Source organism: Giraffa tippelskirchi, chromosome 5 (assembly GCF_054371585.1).
Source record: "Giraffa tippelskirchi isolate mGirTip1 chromosome 5, T2T-mGirTip1v1.2.pri, whole genome shotgun sequence".
NCBI lineage: Eukaryota > Metazoa > Chordata > Mammalia > Artiodactyla > Giraffidae > Giraffa > Giraffa tippelskirchi.
Window position 1 is genome coordinate 95,414,960 of NC_137279.1, and position 18,717 is coordinate 95,433,676.

The 18,717-nt window shown below is 54.1% G+C and overlaps 4 protein-coding genes across 5 annotated transcripts; all 4 read left to right on the forward strand.

Moving 5' to 3' along the window:
- The first annotated feature begins 1,045 nt into the window (after positions 1 to 1,045).
- S100A3 (S100 calcium binding protein A3) lies at positions 1,046 to 4,418 on the forward strand. Its single transcript, XM_081494911.1, has 3 exons — positions 1,046 to 1,057; positions 3,306 to 3,445; positions 3,915 to 4,418. The coding sequence occupies exons 2-3, from the start codon at positions 3,311 to 3,313 to the stop codon at positions 4,077 to 4,079; spliced, it is 300 nt and encodes a 99-aa protein (XP_081351037.1). The 5' UTR covers positions 1,046 to 1,057; positions 3,306 to 3,310; the 3' UTR covers positions 4,080 to 4,418.
- Positions 4,419 to 4,780: 362 nt separating this feature from the next.
- LOC145507682 (protein S100-A4) lies at positions 4,781 to 8,221 on the forward strand. The gene is made up of 3 exons (XM_081494912.1): positions 4,781 to 5,820; positions 6,681 to 6,836; positions 7,923 to 8,221. Exons 1-3 carry the CDS (start codon positions 5,584 to 5,586, stop codon positions 8,085 to 8,087), a joined length of 558 nt encoding a protein of 185 aa, XP_081351038.1. The 5' UTR covers positions 4,781 to 5,583; the 3' UTR covers positions 8,088 to 8,221.
- An 857-nt stretch (positions 8,222 to 9,078) lies between these two features.
- S100A5 (S100 calcium binding protein A5) lies at positions 9,079 to 14,063 on the forward strand. 2 transcript variants are annotated; one of them, XM_081493875.1, is made up of 4 exons: positions 9,079 to 9,162; positions 10,381 to 10,468; positions 11,915 to 12,073; positions 13,786 to 14,063. In XM_081493875.1, exons 2-4 carry the CDS (start codon positions 10,466 to 10,468, stop codon positions 13,927 to 13,929), a joined length of 306 nt encoding a protein of 101 aa, XP_081350001.1. In that variant the 5' UTR covers positions 9,079 to 9,162; positions 10,381 to 10,465; the 3' UTR covers positions 13,930 to 14,063. The 2 variants fall into 2 exon arrangements, with proteins under 2 accessions (XP_081350001.1, XP_081350002.1); XM_081493876.1 differs by having other exon boundaries at positions 9,109 to 9,162; positions 13,789 to 13,929.
- A 2,333-nt stretch (positions 14,064 to 16,396) lies between these two features.
- Positions 16,397 to 17,071, forward strand: S100A6 (S100 calcium binding protein A6). The gene is made up of 2 exons (XM_081494913.1): positions 16,397 to 16,532; positions 16,894 to 17,071. The coding sequence occupies exons 1-2, from the start codon at positions 16,397 to 16,399 to the stop codon at positions 17,028 to 17,030; spliced, it is 273 nt and encodes a 90-aa protein (XP_081351039.1). The 3' UTR covers positions 17,031 to 17,071.
- The last annotated feature ends 1,646 nt before the right edge of the window (positions 17,072 to 18,717 follow it).

The following is an 18,717-nucleotide window of genomic DNA, read 5'->3' on the forward strand; positions in this document are numbered from 1 at the left end:
ATAGGATGCTTGTGAGACTTACAAGCGGGAGGATGAGAGATGCCACACCGTGAGAACTTACTGGGGTACAGTTTTATAATCAGAGGAAAAGAGGGGAGGGGGAGAAGAACTTCTTTGTCTTTCTTGAGTAGACATCAATGCTTCTATCATTAGCTCCTCCTCCAGGTTGAGCAGGGGAGTTTTCTTGTCTCTACATAGTCAAGCTAGGTTTACAAATTATTGTTTTTTTTATGTGTACAGACAGTATGTCCTAGGGATCATCAACTCACTGAGCTCTCTGTGCAGTGTGTGGGTCTCATGCTACCATTTTTCATTGTTTTGGGGGATGTCTTGTGCTTCTGTTGTGTGGTTTTGTTGCTAAGGAAGTCTGCTTGGTTTTGTGGTTAGGCAAACCTGCTTTCAGGCTTCCCTGGTGACTCAGTGGTAAAAAATACACCTGCCAGTGATGTGGGTTCGATCTCTGGGTCAGGAAGATCTCCTGGAGAAGGAACTGGGAACCCACTCCAGTATTCTTGCCCAGGAAATCCCATGGACAGAGGAGCCTGGCAGGGTACAGTCCATGGGGTTGCAAAGAGTCGGACATGACTTAGTGACTAAACAACAACAAACCTGCTTTCTTGAGTAATCATTAACATTCAAGGGTCTTCCATATATTTTCTACTTACCATCCCCTAGTGGGATTACCTATTTAATCACCTATTTTGTCCCTTTGAAAGTGAAAATGTTAGTAGCTCAGTTGTATCTGACTCTTTGTGAGCGCATGGCCTGCAGCCCCCCAGGCTCCTCTGTCTATGGAATTCTCCAGGCAAGAATATTGGAGTAGGTAGTCATTTCCTACTCCAGGGGATCTTCCCGACCCAGAGATCGAACCCCAGTCTCCTGCATTGCAAGCAGATTCTTTACCATCTCAGCCACCAGGATTATGACCCCATCACAAAGACTGTCAGTCTAGGGATCAAGCAGGGAGAGTGTCTGACGGACTCAGTGGTCTCACCATAAATGGGGGGCTGAACCAGAGGCTCACCAAGATCCTCTCTGGCACAGACATTCTCTGGGGGTGAGGCAAAAATGTGTCCTCATTTTGTCTTCTTCTGGGATGCCTCTTCAGCATGAAGAGATAGGGGGTGGCTGTGATGAATGACCTGTCTCCTCTAACCATGCAGGAAGGAGATGGACAGGAGGCCATGCCCTGTTCCCAAAGCTGGGGGAGGGCAGAAGGAAAATGAAGAGGTGGTGGTGTCTGAAGCCTTTGATGTGTGCATGGCTAGGTGTGTGAGTGGGGCTTGTAATAGGGGTTGCCAGGGAAGGAGGCAGGGGAGCCCCTGGGGGGCATCCTGGGCTTGACCTACTTGGATCTCCCCATAATTACTCCCTTCCTTCATCGGGAGGCTACAAATAGGGATGTCCTGTCTCTAGGTTCCTCCATTTGAAACGCCAACATCAGTGGTGAGTGCCAGCTGCTTGGGTCCTGCCCTGGGTTGGGTGTTGGTCAGCCCGAGTTCTGTCTCCTGGCTCAGGGTCTGAGCTTGGGGGCAGAGGGATGACCACAGCAGGGACTGATGAGGTGAAGGGAGCCTGATGATAGGCTCAGGGGTTCCCTGGCACAGTAAGGGGATGCTGGGGACCTTGGGTTTAGGGGGTGTGCAGAGCTGAGGTCTGGCCGAGGGATGGGGACGATGGGCTTAAAGCACTGCTGTTGCCCTCAGTTAATTCCCCCCTCACCCGCTCTCTTCATTCCTGCCAGGGGGGTGAGATGGGCCAGGGAGGCAGGCAAGAGAGGATTCCCTCTAGTCTCCAGGCACCGAGCTCCTGAAAAAGCCACAGTGGTGGCGCCAGGCAGGCTGGCAGGAACCCAGAAGGGCAGTTCAGCCCCTCTGCATTTCCCAATTCCCTGCCATCATGGCCCTTTCCTCTCCTGGGAACCCGGAACTCTGCTCCAATCCTGGGCTGTCACAAAGCGTTAAACCCCAGGCAGCACTTAACCCCATTCTCTCTCCCTACTCTTGACCATCCACAGGGCCCAGCAGAGGACAAATCATTAGGGAGGGAGAGAGCCTTGGCCCAGGCTGCCACATGCTGCAGGACTCCTGTCCCCTGGGGGAACCAGGAGTGAGTCACTCAGCTCACGTGGAAACAACACATGCCTTCCTGGCTGCCTTAGGGTTTCCCCAGGCTGGAGGCATCTCCCAGGAGGGCATTGGGGGGCCAGTGGAATGGGGTGGGTGGGCAATTCTGGGGAGGGCTTCCCCTCTAACAGAAGGGGGTACTTGTCTGCAGAGCCTTCTGTCTCAAGACTCTCAGGGGTCAGGGGAATGGCCATAGTTGGGGCAGATCACAGATTGGTCCCTACCAGAGCTGGCTGTCTCCAGAGACCATCTGATTCAGGTCCCTGATTAGGTCTGTGAGGTGAGATTAACCCCATTTCACAGATAAGGCACCTGAGACCCAGACCGGGTAAATGGCTCATCCTCACCTGCACAGCTAGTCAGAGGCATAGTAGATCTTTGGATGCAGCTTCCCTGAGTTCAGGGCAGAAGGGATGGTGAGGGGGTGGTGGTGAGACTGTAGGGGTTCCTCTGAGACCTGACTCTCTCTAAGGGCGCTCAGCTTTGCCAAGGACCTGAGGCCAGGAGCCCAGAGCAAGGATCTCTGTGCGGGTTCCTATGGAAGGGGCTCTGGGGTCCTGAAGGGTAGGAAGATTCTAGGGTCAGGGGGCTGTGTCTCAGAGGGTGATGCAGAGCTGGACTGAGCCATTGTTGGGTGTCAGATGAGAAAAGATGGAGACAATAAGTGGGTGTTTCCCCGGTGGCTCAGATGGTAAAGAACCCTTCTGCAAGGCAGGATTGATCCCTGGATTGGGAAGAGCCTCTGGAGAAGGAAATAGCAAACCACTCCAGTATTCTTGCCTGGAGAATCGCATGGACAGAGGATCCTGGCTGGCTACAGTTCATGGGGCCACAAAAGAGTCCAACATAACTTAGCGACTAAACTACCACCACTGTGGGGGAGTGAGGTAATGGGTGGGCCACTCTCCCTGAGGGGTTTGCAGTGATGTTGGGCAATTAAGGCCTCTGTTCAGAGACAGAACAAGTGGTGGTGGTGGTGTTGGGGGGGGCGGTCGGAAAATACATGAGGAGCTGGTGTAGTCAAGGAGGGCTGCTCAGAGGAAGGGGAGCTTGTGGGGTCGGAAGCGTGTAGGGGGTTAATCCAGGTCTGGGCTCAGTCTCTGGGACACTCAAAGTGCAGAGGTGAGAAGAGGGGCTGTCTTGGCTTCTGCCATGAGTCCCACCTTTGTTCCATGACAGGCAGTATGGCCAGTCTTCTGGAGCAGGCGTTGGCTACTCTCGTGAACACCTTTCGGGAATATTCACAGTTCTCTGGAAACCCTCTCTGCCAGGCGAAGTTCAAGGAACTCCTGGAGAAGGAGCTGCCTACCTGGACCCCGGTGAGCACCTGGGCTGAGCCCCCAAGGGAAGCACTGCTTGAATTCTGGGAAGAGACCCTGCTCTGAGTCTGGTGCACAAGGGGGTGGAGGTTAGACTGCGGGGAGGGATGTTGGGAGGGAAATGGGCGCAACAGAAATCTCAGTTTCTTCATCTGTAAAGTGGAAGAAAACCACCTCCCAGACTGTCTGGCAGGGCAGTTGGGAAGACTGAGTGAGGGATCTGTGAAGAACACCCGACACGCTGTCGGCAGTCCGTAAATGAGCTGAGAAAGAGGATTTGGGAGGGGAACTGACACGGTGAATCCTCAGAACAGGGAGGCTGAGGTTGACCCCAGAGGGGCATGGGTTGCTGATGGCTGGGACCACTGAGGGGAGGAGGCATGGAGGGGAGGGAAGCTGGATGTGTGCACCAGGCTGCTCTGCCCTCCTCAGCCTGCCTCCTCATCCCTCCCTGCCCCACCCCGCACAGACGACGCTTCGGGAGTGTGACTACAAGCAGTTCATCAGTGTCCTGGACACCAACAAGGATTGCCAGGTGGATTTTGTGGAGTACATGCGCTTGCTCGCCTGCCTCTGCATCTACTGCCATGAGTACTTCAAGGACAGCCCCCTGAAGCCCTCCTGCTCCCAGTAAGGGGCAGGGCCACTGTCAGAGGGCAGAGGTCGGGGTCCTCTCGAGACCAGCTCCGTCCTTGCCCCGAGGTCATCCTGGGCACGTCAGCTCTCCCCTTCCCAGCCTCCCAGGTCCCTCCTTCTAGAATCTCCCAGGTTTGCCCCTGGTGTGTCAACCCATGAGTCCAGGAGACATGAGACGACCATCCCCAGAATCACAGCTAGTGATCTGAAGAGCAGCTAGCCGCTGCCTCCCTCCACCAGCCACAGCAGTGTTGGCTGTCAAGGCCCAGAAGAGCATGTCTGGGAGAGAGACTGTGGCGGCAAAGGCCTCTTTTGTTCCTAATAAAGAACTGGCATCACTTGGCTTTGTTTGGTTCTTCTGAGAGGACGGCCTGGGGACAGAGTCCCACTGAGGCGTCATTCCTCCCTGGACTTTCCTGCTGGAGGACAGGAGGTTGAGGGCAGTTTCAGACCCTGTGGAAATGAAATGGTCCCAATATCCAGTAGGAAGGCATGGGGTCAACTCGGGGACAATGTCCATGGGAGGCTGGTGGGGGGTGGGCTCTCTGTCTGTCTGTCTGTCTGTATCGGGCAGGTCTCTGAAGAAGAAGCTCCCTTGGGCTGTAAAGGAAGTGAGAGGGCGTTCAGACTCAGTACCCCACAGACCGGATGTTCTGGGAGGAGGGTGGGGCTGTAGGGGAGAGGGCCGGTCTGTTCCCCGCCCTGGGCTGTGAGAGCCCAGAGTGCAGCACTAATCGGGATTAGGGGTTGGACTAGGGTTTTGCTCCCTGATCATCTAGGGAGGGGTGCCCTGCTGTTGAAGGGGGAAGGAGAGAGACCTTCAGGCAGACCCCTCTCCTTGAAGCCGCAGCCACCTGAGGGGTTTAACCCCCGACTCCTGACCCTCCCTCAACTCCTGAGCTCATACCTTACCCTGGGAGGTTCTCCTGATCTCTGCCTTCCCTCATTTTGCGCTGTATCACCTCTAACTTTCCTCCGCTACCTGCCCTCTTCATCCCTGACATCCAGCCCAAATCTAAGCCCCCTCCCAACGCCCTCTGCCACCCCACCGCTCTTGGTCTCTTTAGTCCATCCCTGAGGCCCAAGGCATGCCTTTCTTTCCCCATTCCATCACTCCTGCATCCAGTGCCTTTCTCCAAGGATGTGCCTGTGGGGGTCCCCAAGCCTCCTTTGGGTGTTAGCCTATTCCTCCTCCCAGACCCCCAGCTCCCGTCCAGGGGCTCACTCAATATAGTAGGAAGCTCCTTGGGGAGGGGCGCAGGGCAGCATGAGTCGTCCCCAGCACCGAACCTGAGGTGCCCTCCCTGTGTTCTCGGGCTGCCACGTTCCAGGGCAGTTTCCCACCTGCCACCTACCACCCCTCTATGCTGGCTGCCTGATGGGACCACGTCCTCTTTGTCCCTCTTGCCCCAGGCACAACCTGTCCCTTCCCCTAGCTCTCTAAAACTCACACTGTACACACCCACCCTCCAGGCCCCCGCCTGTGCCCCTGGGGCTCTCCCATGTCTGTCTGTGCCTGCTGGGGCAGGAAGCTGGCTTTCCAGGCTGGGCGGGTGGAGGGGGGTGGAGGGGGGCCGCAGCGTTCACCACATCAGCCCACGATAGGAGGGCTGGGTCCCGTTCTCCCCCATCCCCTGCCATGGGCAGGGCCTGGCCCGGGTATAAATAGGTCAGACTGCTGTGTTCTCCCCATTCTTCCTCTCTCCCCATCATCTCTCCCCAGCACTTCCTCTCTCTCGGTGAGTTGTGGTCGCCTGACTGGCATGCAAGGGGTGTCAGGCCAAGGCTGTGGGCAGGAGAAAGGGAGGTGGGTGGGGGCCAGAGGTGCTAAACGGGTCCAGATGTGAGATTCCGATGTGGAGGCTCTGGGGGGGGGGTGTGTGTGTGGCTGTGCACAAGTGCGTGTGCATTCAAGAAAGAACAACAAGTGTGCAGGTGGCTGGATGGGAACTGTCTGAGGGGTTCTGTGATGCTGGGGCTTGCGTGTGTTGTTGCTGCTGCATGTTTTGTGGTGCATGTGACTGGTGGGTGTGCACGTTGGCTGGTGTCTGCTGGGTGGGACACTTGGATGTGGAAAGCACAGTGAAGGCAGAAGGCGACTGTGGACTCTGGCTGGTTATGTCCTAGGAGCCTCGGTCCTGCACACAGCAGCCCGGCCCAAGGGAGGGTGGCCTCCTTGTCCCTCCCTCCGTGCCTCTGCCACCTCACCCTGCCCCTCCCTATGCACTGGTTTTTTCCGCTAGGCCCCTGGGCAAGCCTCCAGCAGCCTCGCCCAGCCCAGTGCTGGGAGGGGCAAAGAATGGGCTGGGGTGGGGCTGCTGGGGGCTGAGCATAGGAGTGAGTAAATGGACCAAGTGGGGGTGGAGAAAGTGCTCCTGGGGAGCTGGCTGCCTGGAACCCAGAGCCTGAGCACCAGGCCCTGCAGGGGTTCGCTGCCCCAAGCATAAATTTCCCACTCTTGCTAGGAGCTGAACCCCTTTCTGGATGGGAGCAGTGTCACCAATGTGCTCCCTGAGGGATGGGAGTGGGGGGCATTTCCCAATACATAGCTGGGGGTGGGGTGGGGAAAATAAGGTTGTCTCTGTGACCCTGCCCCCAGCTTCTGACTGCTGCCATGGCATACCCTCTGGAGAAGGCCCTCGATGTGATGGTGTCCACCTTCCACAAGTACTCGGGCAAGGAGGGTGACAAGTTCAAGCTCAACAAGTCTGAGCTAAAGGAGCTGCTGACCCGGGAGCTGCCCAGCTTCTTGGGGGTGAGTGATACTGCCTGGGAGGCACCCGTCCTCTGTTCAGCATTACCTACAGCTGGCATCTACTGCTGACATGGGCGATTTCCAGGCAGAGAGCTTACTCTGGCTGCCTGGGGCCAAAGCACAGTGAGCACTCACCGCTCACTTCTTAGCACCCTCAGAAAGAGGGCAGAGTGAGCAGGTAGGGTATGGTGCTCTGTACAACTTCCCTGGAGGGAAACTGATGCTCAGAGAGGCTAAGTAACTTCCCAAGGTAGTCAGTGTTTAAAGCTGAGATCATGAACTAGCATGGTCGAACTCTTGCCATCACTCCAGCAATGAACTTCTTTTTTTTTTTAAGATTCTGTGAAAGCTGTAGGCCTTTTTTTTTTTTTCAGTTGAAATATTGTTGATTTACAACGTGTTCATTTCAGGTGTACAGTAAAGTGATTTAGCTATATATACACATATCTATTTTTTCAGATTCTTTTCCATTATAAGTTATTACACTATATTGAATACAGTTCCCTGTGTTATACAGTAAATCCTGGTTGCTTATCTCTTTTATATACAGTAGTGTGTACTGTTAATCTCATATTCCTATTTTACCCCCCATCCCCCCGCCGCATAAACCATTTTTGAGGTTCTATTTGGCTTGTGGACGTGAAGATATAGTTCTCTGGAGACACTCACACACCTACAGAATTTTCCTGAGCAATCCCAGATGCCGTCTGTATCAACCTTCACGCTGTTTATATATTGCTTTCATGACCATTGTATAATTGGACTCTTAAAATGACCTTGTCAGAAGATGCTGTTTATATATTGCTTTCATGACCATTGTATAATTGGACTCTTAAAATGACCTTGTCAAAAGATGCTTTATCCAGTTGTACCCAGGTCCTCTGACTTCATCTGAGGGGTAGCTTAGCCCCTAGGGCTGGAGGTCCAAAGCCAGCCAAGGGGTGGTCCAAGGTCCAAGGCCAAGGGGTGTCTGTGCCTTCCTGAGCTCCCATCTGGAGGTGCAAACCTCATCCAGTCCTAGCTCTGCCCCACTCCCCCACCCCCACCTCGCTTCCGGTTTCTACCCGTAGCCTCTTCCTCCTGCAGAAAAGGACAGATGAAGCTGCGTTCCAGAAACTGATGAGCAACCTGGACTGCAACAAGGACAACGAAGTGGACTTCCAGGAGTATTGCGTCTTCTTGTCCTGCATTGCCATGATGTGCAATGAGTTCTTCGAAGGTTTCCCTGATAAGCAACCCCGGAAGAAGTGAAGGCTCCTCAGGTGTGGGTGGTGGGGGCTGCCAGCTGGAGTCTTCCCTGTTGGTGGTGGGCACATCACCTCACCCTGGCTCCTCCAGACGTGAGCACAATACTGAACAAGTTCAATAAAGATTCTTGAAAGCTATGAGGCTGATGGTCTGAGAAACTCTGGGGGTGTGGGGTGGGGCTTGAGGGACACGTTGTGGGGGCAGTGGGGAGGGGGTAATGGAGGATGTTGGGAGTTGAATTGTAGTGTTGTGGAGAGTGGAGAGCAGACTACTGAAGGTGGGAGAGGGGTGTGGGTGACTGCATGTGTGTGGCGGACAGAGTCGACTCTGGATGGGATCAAAGGCAGGGAATGGGACCCCAGAGGCTTGGAACATCCCAGCTGTAGGATCTTAGCCAGTGTTGTCCCCCATCCCACCTCTCCAGCCTTGCCTCTGGCAGGACCTCTGACTGAGGCTGAGATGGATTTGAAGGTCACATCTGCTCCTGGTTGGGGTCTGGAATGGAATGTGGATTCCCTGGGGTGGTGGGGAAAGAGCTGAGTCATGGGGAGGAAGTAGTGAGGCCAGAGTGGAATGGGGAGGAAGGCTCAATGCTGACATTTACAGCTTGGGCCCTGCCTGCCACCTGTTCCAGTGCCCTGGCTTCAAACCCCAGGAAAGATGAATCCTTCCTGTCCAGGGTCAGAGGTGATATGGAGGAAGGGCAAGTTGTTGGCCACAGCGTTAGAATATCGCCCTTCTGTAACCCTATCTCTCCTGGAGGCCCTAGGATGAGATTCATTACCAGTTAACAGTCATGCTCCATCAGAGGAGGACAAAGGACTTTGGAACTGATGAGTGGAGGACAGTTGGGAGGGAGGGAGATAGTGGGAGGTGACCAGAGTTTTGGAGACAAAATTCTAGGCATGAGATCTGATAAGTGAATTGAGACTCCCCTCCCCTCCTCCCCCCCCGTCCCAAAAATATCAGGCATGATAGTGCTTCTCTTTAGGTTAGAGACCAGCGGCTCCAGCCTGCAATGGGTGGGGGTTAGATTTCCAGGCCTTGCTTGACTGGTACAGGGACCTTCAATGAAGAGGTAAGTAGAAGGCAGGTCCAGAGACAGAGAAGGTCTGGTTCCCGTGACCTTTCAAGCTTTCTCCTTTTCTACTCATCACATTGTTTTTCTCTCAAGTTGCAGAGGAGTGGGGTAGGTGACTCAGATGTTCCTTCAGAGTGTGACTACAGAGACTTGGATAGAATTTTGAGCCAGGAAAAAGTTTGCCACTTCTTCCTTCTCCCCCTCATCCCCCGCCCCGGTCTGCCCATCTTCCACTGGAGTGCCCTCCCCTGAGTCTCCTTCTGCATCGCTCTCTACTTTGGAAAGTCCTGTTACTTAGCGACCAGTCCCTGCTGCCTCTTTACCTTTGGCAGCTGGGGGTGGGAGTGGAACTGGGGGCAGCAGGGAGCATCTAGGCAGGCTAGAGTGAGGCGGCATCAGCCATAGGCGCTAAGCCCCTAACTCTTTTCTCTTCTCATTCTTGAATTGGTTCGTGGTAGAACAATGTCTGGGCTTCCCTGGTAGCTCAGCTGGTTAAAAATCTGCCTGCAATGCAGGAGACCCTGACATGGTTCCTGGGTTGGGAAGATCCCCTGGAGAAGGGATAGGCTACCCACTCCAGTATTCTTGGGCTTCCCTGGTGGCTCAGACGGTAAAGATTCCACGTGCAATGTGGGAGACCCGGTTTCGATCCCTGGTTTGGGAAGATCCCCTGGAGGAAGGCATGGCAACCCACTCCAGTATTCTTGCCTGGAGAATCTCATGGACAGAGGAGCCTGGCGGACTACAGTCCATGGGGTTGCAAAGAGCCAGACATGACTGAGCAACTAATCACAGAACAATGTCTGAGTCTCTCTTGGGATATAGGCAAATCTCCTTGACCCACACCCTGGTCATTACTGCACCTTGAACCTGCTCCCCAGAGTCCACAGCCTCTACCCCATCACCCAGCCCTACCTTTCCCCGATTTCCACCGTGGTCTCCCTGATTCTCAGTTCCCCAAGAGCCTCTGACAATCCTTTCCCATGGTGACCAGTGAGGTGTTGAAGAAATCATCATTGAAAAGCCCTTTAAAAATCTTAGTCTCCATACTCGCTAATGACCTTGACCATGCCCTTGGCAGGAAACATCTTCCCCCGCTGATTCCCATTTGAGATGCATCTGTTCTGCTCTTGGGGTGGGTGCGAGGGCCCCAATACAAAGGGCAGCCTAGGGTATGGGTGGATACCCTGCATACCTTCTGATTCTTCTTTCCAGGGATCCTGGCTGTCATCCCATCAGATTGTGATTTCTGGGTTTTGGTTGGAAAGACAAAGCTTCTGGGATTGAAAATATATGTACCATGGTAAGCTCAGTATGCTCCCATCCCCTCTGTTTAGAAACAAGGAAGGTGAGATTGGCAAAAGGGGGTTTCCTTGCAGCCACGTCCCAGGAGGCTCTGACCTAGGCCTCTTTGTCCCTGGCCCATTCTTATTGGCCCTTTCTTTCCCCTGGTTTTCTGGGGACTGGAACAAGGGAATAAAGGCAGAGAGCAGTGGCAGGCAGCCTGTGTCTGCCGCGTGAATTCTCTGGCTCTCTCCTTCCTTGGTGAGTCCTTCCTTCTGATCTCCCTGCTCATTTATACTGTAGGGCAAGCTGGGCAATGAGGCCAGAGGCTGACAAGCCCTGGTGACCTCCACCAAGAAAGACTGGGTCTGATAAGTGGGCCTGTGCTCAGAGAGGAAAGGGCCAGGTATTTGGAATCATGGCTACGAGAATTTCCTGACAAGTGGCTCTGGAGGTGGAGGTGGGGATCAGAACCAGCCAGGAGGCTGCTGCAACTGCCTAGACCCTTGCCTTCCATTGTGGTCCTGGCTGAGTCTCCTGGTGGTGGGGAGAAGCTGAGGGTTTGGAGTGGTAGGAGATGAATGACAGGTCCAGTTCAAGAACAGCCAGGTGGGCTTCAGACTGAGGGTGGGAGACAGCAGCTTCTTCCTCTTTTCCTGGCTCAGGACCCTACACAGATTTACCTGGAGCCCCCAAGTTCCTTGGGTGCTGCCTCCTTCCTGCCTAAGGGGGAAGCGGTTTCCAAGTCTGAGTCACAGGAGCTCCAACAGCTTCTTCCTTTGGAAGGGTGTGTGGCTGTGCTGGTGGACTGGTGGGCCCCATCGGACCCAGTCTCTGGATCCAGCCCTCACAATGACCCTGGAGAGGAGGCCCACTTCCTTCACTGACTCATGACTGGTTGTGTACAGTTCTCTGGGCTGGAGCCTGGGGACCAGCTGGACAAGTCCTGTCACCCCTCCTGGCTTCCTGTTGAGATCTTATCTTCCAGTTTCAGCCCAAGGTTCCTCCAACTCTTGGACTCTCTCTTTGCCCTGTCCCCCACTTCTGTAATGGGACACTCCCTGATAGCAGGTGGTTCAGGCTCCTGGGCCAAGGAGGGTGATCTCTGGAAAATGAGTGCCCAAGTTTGGTCAGGCCGGAAGAAAATCCTGACCCTTCATTGGCTCCACCATCTGCCACCAGTTCTTCTGGCGAGGTCAGCTTGTCAATCCCTCTGCCCCTAGACCTTTTTTCAACATTTTCTAAGCAGGAGATTGTGCAGTCTCCTTCCAGGGCTGGTCAGGCTCTGGCTGTTCCAAGTTTGCTGTGGGTCTCACTACAGCCTATCCTGAGACATTGGGGTCCACCTGCTAGACTTTGGTCTCACCATGCATTCTAGTCACTGGTCCTTGAAGGAGAAGCTTGGAGAGGGGCTAGTGATGGGGTCCGGCTTCCTGGGGAATGTGATTTTTCCCTCTCCCTTCAGCCTCTGGATCTGCACACCGTGATGGAGACCCCTCTGGAGAAGGCCCTGACCACTATGGTCACCACTTTCCATAAATATTCTGGGAGAGAGGGCAGCAAACTTACTCTGAGTAGGAAGGAGCTGAAGGAACTGATCAAGAAGGAGCTGTGTCTTGGTGAGGTATGTTCTGGTCCCTCCCCTGCACCCTAGAGTCCCAGTGCTCCCTGGGCATGGTACGGGAAGGGGGGAAAAGAAGAGGAAGCACGGATGCCACTGCCAGGGGCTCCCCAGCATGAAGGGGGGAGGCCCCACGAGAGGGGACACATGTCTGTCTGCAAGGTACACTAGTCTCAGCCAGGACTGGATGGCCAAAAGTAGGGACGGAGACCCAAGGAAGACAGTGAACATCTTGGGCGCATACAACTCTAGACCTAGTGCTGAGGGATGAATCAGGTATCACTGGGAACAGAGAAGAGCAGCGTTTGCAAGGTGGACCTCAGCCTGGGTGAGGGATTCAGAGAAGGAGATCAAGGAGACTTCCAGGTTGAGGCTGGTTCCTGCAGCTGTGAAATCTGTGAGAGGAATGGGGTGGGTGGTGGGTGAGGGGATTCAGGGGTCCAGGTCAGCTATGCATAACTCAAAGGGAGGGCTCCCACCTGGTCCTACTCTTTGTGTCCGCCACAGCCCGGGCTTTCAGCTGATGCTGACATGGGACCCAAAAGGACCATTCTGCTAGTTTGTGAACACAGGTTGGAAGGAAGCAGAACTGATTCTGACCAGATGGAGATGGTGGGAGGGAGGCAACTGACAGAGGGAGAGGCCTATGAGGTAGTCATCATATTATTGTTACAGTTAAAAAAAATTGAGGCTCAGATACATTATATAATCTCCAGCTAGCGAGAGGTTGGAATTCCAGGCCAGCCGCATGTATCACTCTCCCTCTTTCCTTTAAAATCAGCCTGTGGTGGGGGACTCTCCTGTGGCATCCTGAATCTTAGTGGACCTCCCTAGAGAAAAGTGGGAATGTGTCTCTGTGGAAAGGGGACTGAAGCAGGTGTGGGTGTCACCAGGCCTCCCCTCTGGCCTTCCTGCCTACTTCTCTGCATCCTGGAGTTAATGAGGGCAGAGGGAGGGGCCATGGGTCCGGCAGGGTTAATTACAGGGAGACAGAGGCCCTGGGGAGGGCCTGGCTATAACAGGAGCCCAGTTGGGGACAAGGATGGCATCACAGAGAGGCTGTTTCCATCTCCGTATGTCCTGACGTCCTGTCTCCTGTGGCAAAGCTGGAGTGGAGGGCAGTGAAGAGGAGAGGGCAGGATGTGCCTATATTTTCTTCCTGTTCCCAAGTGCCCTGTCTCCTTCCTCTTGTGGAGCTGTGCTGGGAGGGCAGGGGACCAGACAGAGAGCAGGCCTGGGTGCCATGCACTCGTTCCATACAGCTGTCCTGCAGGCTCTCCTAGCTAGGGAACACAGAGCTCTAACCACTGCTCTCGTGGAGGGATGTGCGATCTGCTTGAGTTCTGAATGATCCCCAACAGGGACAGAGTTAAGACTTGGATTCTGCTCAGTGCCAATATAGTCACCAAGCTGTTTCTATGAGGTGTTGTAAGAAATCTGGCTGTTTCTTTGAATGGTAGAAACTGTTGAGAGGAAGAGGGGTGCCTGCACTAGCCTGCACTCTAGTCATTTATTCAGATTCAGGAGTCAGGTCACAGAGGCTCTGCTTGGTGTCAGATCCCATGCTGGCTGTGGCCTGTGGGGAGACTCTGGGGGTTGAGATGCTCCGTGTTGCTGACTCAGCTGGGGATCAGCCTGAGGCCATCTTCCCACGGGGCACGGCAGGGCTGGGAGAGGTGGCTGGCTGACCTGTCTCTCTATCTGGGCCCTCGAAGAAGATGAAGGAGAGCAGCATCGACAACCTGATGAAGAGCTTGGACAAGAACAGCGACCAGGAGATTGACTTCAAGGAGTACTCGGTGTTCCTGACCACGCTGTGCATGGCCTACAATGATTTCTTTCTGGAGGAGAACCAATGACTGGGGCTTGATCCCTGGCCCCTGCAGCTCTGCTCACAAACCCTCCATGGCCCCTTGCCTTCCCCTCCCTCCCAGATGGCCTCTGCTTCAGCCTTCCCTTCCAGCAGAGGAATAAAGATTTTCCATTCCAGGTGTCCAGGGCTGGTTTGGTAGATTCTTTTCCACCTTGGCTGGGGGTAGGATGGGGCCAGGGAGAGCTTCTCTTTGAGTAAGTGGACAACCTCTGGGAGTTAGGGTTCTGGGTTTCCTTCAGAGTGGATGTGACTAATCTTATCCAGGCTTAGTCTTGCCCTTCAAAAAAAAAAAAATGGGGAAGTGGGGCCAGCCTTTTGCTTGCCTCCAGGGAATGCTGCAAGTATGCAGAGAAAGCTGCTGGGGGCAATGAGGACACCGGTGAAATCCTTACATGCTGTTTCAGGAGCTCCAGAGAGCTCTGGTACCAAAGCCCTTTATATCTCAGCACCGCAAAGAATTCTGCAAGAGACTAAGTGATAGTTAAGAAGTGATTTATTGGAAGAGGGCGATTGTGAGGCTTACAAGTGGGTGAGTGAGAGATGCCGGGCCCTAAGAACTTACTGGGCTACAATTTCACAATCAGAGGAAAAGTGGGGGGTTGGGTGGGAGGAGACCTTTGTCTTTCTTGAGTAGACCTCATGCTTCCATCATTAGCTCCTCCTCTGGGTTGAGCAGGGGAGTTTTCTTGTCTCTACATGGTCAAGTTAGGTCCACAAATTACTGTTTTTTATGTGTACAGAGAGCATGACCTAGGGATCATTAACTTACTGAGCTCATTGGGCAGTATGTGGGGCTCATGCCATCATTGTTTTGTTGTTTGGGGGTATGTCTTATGTTTCTGATGCATTGTTTCGTTGCTAAGCAAGCCTGTTTGGTTTTGTGGCTAACCAAACCCACTTTCTTGAGTAATCATCAATTCATAGGGGTCTCATACTTTTTCTACTTATAGTCCCCTAGTGGGATTAACTATCCCACTACTTTGCCCCTTTATTCTGTCCCTATCACTGGAGGCAGCTGGGATGTGGTTCCTGAGGGCAGTGGTGGGCAGGCCAGAATGACTTGTCCCTGGCTCACAGGAGGCTCCCCCCAGCCCCCCAACACACTAAGAAAAGAGAGTCTGGCCTTGACCTCCATGCCAGCCCCCTTCTCCTCCATTTCCCCCTTTGCAATGAGCACCACCCCCATCATCTCTGGGGTCCAGAGATTTCTGCTCTCCCCACCTCTCCATATCAAATTCCTTTCTTAGGAGAGGATCTGAAAAACTTTGCAGTGGAGGGTAAATAACTAATGACACAGGGCTCTGCTCTGGTGTGCGTGCACTTTAAAGGGCAAGAGGTTCCGAGTGGAATTCGGGAGGGGGGTGGGGTGGGGGAAGGGAGCGGGGGTGGTGGCAGGAATTTATTTTCCCTAGTGGGATGGGTGTTCCAGATGCCCTTTCATTCTATCCTTCATCTAGGGTTTTCCCTGCATCGTCACCCCCTTACTTCTACACAGACAGACAGACAGACACACACACACACACACAAACACACACACAGACACAGTCGCTGCCCGGTTCTCCGCCTCCTCCCCTTGCCCTGTCACATCACGACATGGGGGACAAACTTGAGTTTTGGAGATTAGGAGGGAGTGCAGGTCTTCCTTAAGCCCCTCACACCCACCCCACGGAGCCCCCGAAAAGCCGAGCCGGCAGGGTGGGGCGTGGGGCGGGACGTGGGCGGCGGGGGGCCTTCGCTGACCGGCTTCCCTGACGCGCAACGCAACTGTAAGGCGGACTGGCCGACCACACAGCCTTCCGCTCGGTCGCTCCCTTCTCGTTTCGCTGCAACCAGCGGTGAGTTCTCACCAGGGCAGCCCCGGTCCTTCTGGGACGGCGCTCCCGGGTTAGTCCGCCCGCATTCAGAGTAGGCCGATGGCGGGGAGAGGCAAGCCCTGTCAGGCTGGCCTCGGGCTAAGGCAGCCTGTGGGGCAGCTCCCCTCAGCGGGCCTTGTAGGGCGCAAGAGGGTGTGTCTCGGGTGTGGGATGTGTCACTGCCATGGTATGTGGTCCTGTGAGGAAGTGTGTGTGTGTGTGTGTGTGTGTGTGTGTGTTGCGGGGGCTGAGTGTGCAGCCTCCATCCCACACTCCCAATATACTCCCCAACTTGCTTGGAATCCCTAGAGGAGAGTTCTCAACTGTGGTCCTATTTATTCCTTAGGGTCCTTGAACCACCTCTGCTCTGGTTCTCTTCTCTGCAGGGCACTCATCTCTTGGCCCTAGAGTCTGCCCTCCCCCTCCCCTTCCAGCCCTGGGCTTTCTCCTTTCTCCACCAAGGCTTACCTCACCCTAGTCAAAGGGAGTTGAAGGGGTTGCTTGACAGTGGTCTTGAGGAGTGTAGGTAAGTGAGAAGGCCTTGCTGCCCAGGGTGCTGACCTGTCCCGCTGCCTGCAGCTCTGAGCCCAGTCTTTAGCTATGGGGACCCCCCTGGATCAGGCCATTAGCCTCCTGGTGGCCATCTTCCACAAGTACTCTGGCTATGAGGGCGACAAGAACACCCTGAGCAAGAAGGAGCTGAAAGAGCTTGTCCAGAAGGAGCTCACCCTTGGGGAGATGAGTGAGCCTCCCAGGCCCCCTCTCCTCACCTCCCACTCGTTAGCAGCAGGATTGGGAGAGGGCGGGGTGCCAGGTGCATCTGACTCACCCCTGTCCACATTCCAGGGCCCTAGACCACATGCCTTACCATTGGTTCACACTCCTGAGGGGCTGGGGATACTCTCAGCCTTGTATTCCCTCCCCTTGAGTGAGGAACAGAGTAGAGGTAAAGCCAAGTGAACCCAAGGTGGAATTGGATCTTTGGTGACAAGTGAGAACAGAGACATTTGTATGAGAGAGGGCTGCCTTGGAGGGGGAAATGCAGAGAACTCAAGGTCTCATCACCATTGAGTCTGGATTTCCCATTCTGACACATTAAAAGATGCAGGATGCTGAAATCGCAGAGCTAATGGACGAACTGGACCAGAACGAGGACCAGGTGGTGAACTTCCAAGAATATGTCACCTTCCTGGGGGCCTTGGCTGTGATCTACAATGAACTTCTCCGGGACTGAAAATAAATTGGGAGGTGGAGACACCCTCTATCTGGTCTGTCTAATGGTGGTAATTGTATACTAAATTTATTATTATTTTTTGGTTAAATCTACCCCTGTGTCCTGGCTTCCCAGTGATTTCTGTTTCCTCTTCTGCTTGATGCTGCATCAACCATCAGAAGGTTTTCTCACAGTTACCTCTGGGAGTGACTCAGTGACTCACCAGGCCAGGAAAACTGGTGGGAAGGCTCACAAGATGGTGGATGTACCCTAACAGAGTGGCTGTGAGCTCATAAGTTGGCTTTTATGTGAATTAGAAAAGATGTCCACTCTGGGTGAAGCCATCTTAAGGAAAGGCTCAAGTGGTCCCCAGGCTTCCCAGCTGGTGCTAGCTGGTGCTAGTGGTGCCAATGCAGGAGACATAAGAGATGGGGGTTCGATCCCTGGGTCAGGAAGATCCTCTGGAGAAGGGCATGACAACCCACTCCAGTATTCTTGCCTGGAGAATCCCATAGACAGAGGAGCCTGGCAGGCTACAGTCCATGGAGTTGCAAAGAATCGAACACGACTGAAGTGACTTAGCATGCACACACACACAAGTGGTCCCCAGTAGAGTGGGTTCTGGGATGGGCTTGGAGAAGGAAATGGTGCTTGAGTCAGGCTGTGTTGAGCCCAGAGTGGAGCAGAGATAGTCCTAGCAAGGTCCTTGATGATGAAGACTTATTTTTGCTCTGGGTGTGGTCAGAGTGGAAGGGCCACAAGTGCTGGGGGGTGGGGCTGGTCCACGTTCTCACCACAGTGAAGTGGGGGCAGAGAAGGCGCCACTGACATGCCCAGCGCCTGGTCAGGGAGTGTTCTGTCATTCTGTTGAGACCACCACAGACGAACAGAACACTAGATGCTTGAATTCTGTTCTGCTTCCTATGCCCTGGGTGGTCGAAGCTGGGAAGCATGCTTTAGGAGTCTGTCCATGCATTCAAGGGCAGGGTTCTTTGTACTAGGGGCGGTGGTCTGAGAAGCTGGCAGCTGTCTGAATATATGAATCATGGGGTGTTAGTGAAAGGTGTGGAGTGGGGGGTCCCCAGGATGAGGTGGGGATCCCAGGGCTGGACAACCACGGCTTCAAGCTTTTCTGTCAATATTGATCCAGCCAATCCCTACAGCCTTAGCAGAATGAATCACCCCAGTTATTCCATTAGAGCCAAGCCTCATTCTCAGCCCCCAACAGGGAAAGTGAGTAACTCTCTGAATTATTGTCTGAGTTCATTGTTTGCATTAGTGTTTTCACATGGGGGGTGAGGGTGGGGGCAAGAAGGTAAATTGTGTCTCAGGGTGATGGGGCAGTTGTCATAGTTCTGTCCCCTCCAGGCCTGGTGGGCCCCAGGCAAGTTCCTCTGTAGGCTCTGGGGACCTCAAAGGGAAATCATATCCTCCTTCTCCTCTTACCTCCGCACTTCCCTAGGGCCCAGGTTTGTGGCATTGTCTTCTTCCTCCATGCGGTGGGGATGAGTGGACAGCCTCAAAAGGACTGGAAACCTTATCTTTTAGTGTCCCTCCTTCTCTAGTGGCCTCTCCTTCCCTGCAGGGTGTAGTGACTGGAACAGTTGGGAACCAGGAAGAGACCCAGGGCCTGAGGTCCCAGGCTACACAGCCTTGGTTGCATCCACCACCACCTGGAAATGTACCGTCCCAGAACCCCAGAGGCCAG

What these genes read in the sequence shown, in the direction of transcription:
- S100A3 (XM_081494911.1), top strand. Translation starts at nt 3,311, where the DNA reads ATGGCCAGTCTTCTGGAGCAGGCGTTGGCTACTCTCGTGAACACCTTT. An exon ending in AGCTGCCTACCTGGACCCCG is followed by an intron (nt 3,446 to 3,914) that starts GTGAGCACCTGG and finishes CACCCCGCACAG; the next exon opens with ACGACGCTTCGGGAGTGTGA.
- LOC145507682 (XM_081494912.1), top strand. Translation starts at nt 5,584, where the DNA reads ATGTCTGTCTGTGCCTGCTGGGGCAGGAAGCTGGCTTTCCAGGCTGGG. An exon ending in CCAGCACTTCCTCTCTCTCG is followed by an intron (nt 5,821 to 6,680) that starts GTGAGTTGTGGT and finishes CCCTGCCCCCAG; the next exon opens with CTTCTGACTGCTGCCATGGC. An exon ending in AGCTGCCCAGCTTCTTGGGG is followed by an intron (nt 6,837 to 7,922) that starts GTGAGTGATACT and finishes TTCCTCCTGCAG; the next exon opens with AAAAGGACAGATGAAGCTGC.
- S100A5 (XM_081493875.1), top strand. An exon ending in AGGAGCTGTGTCTTGGTGAG is followed by an intron (nt 12,074 to 13,785) that starts GTATGTTCTGGT and finishes GGGCCCTCGAAG; the next exon opens with AAGATGAAGGAGAGCAGCAT.
- S100A6 (XM_081494913.1), top strand. Translation starts at nt 16,397, where the DNA reads ATGGGGACCCCCCTGGATCAGGCCATTAGCCTCCTGGTGGCCATCTTC. An exon ending in GAAGGAGCTCACCCTTGGGG is followed by an intron (nt 16,533 to 16,893) that starts AGATGAGTGAGC and finishes TTCTGACACATT; the next exon opens with AAAAGATGCAGGATGCTGAA.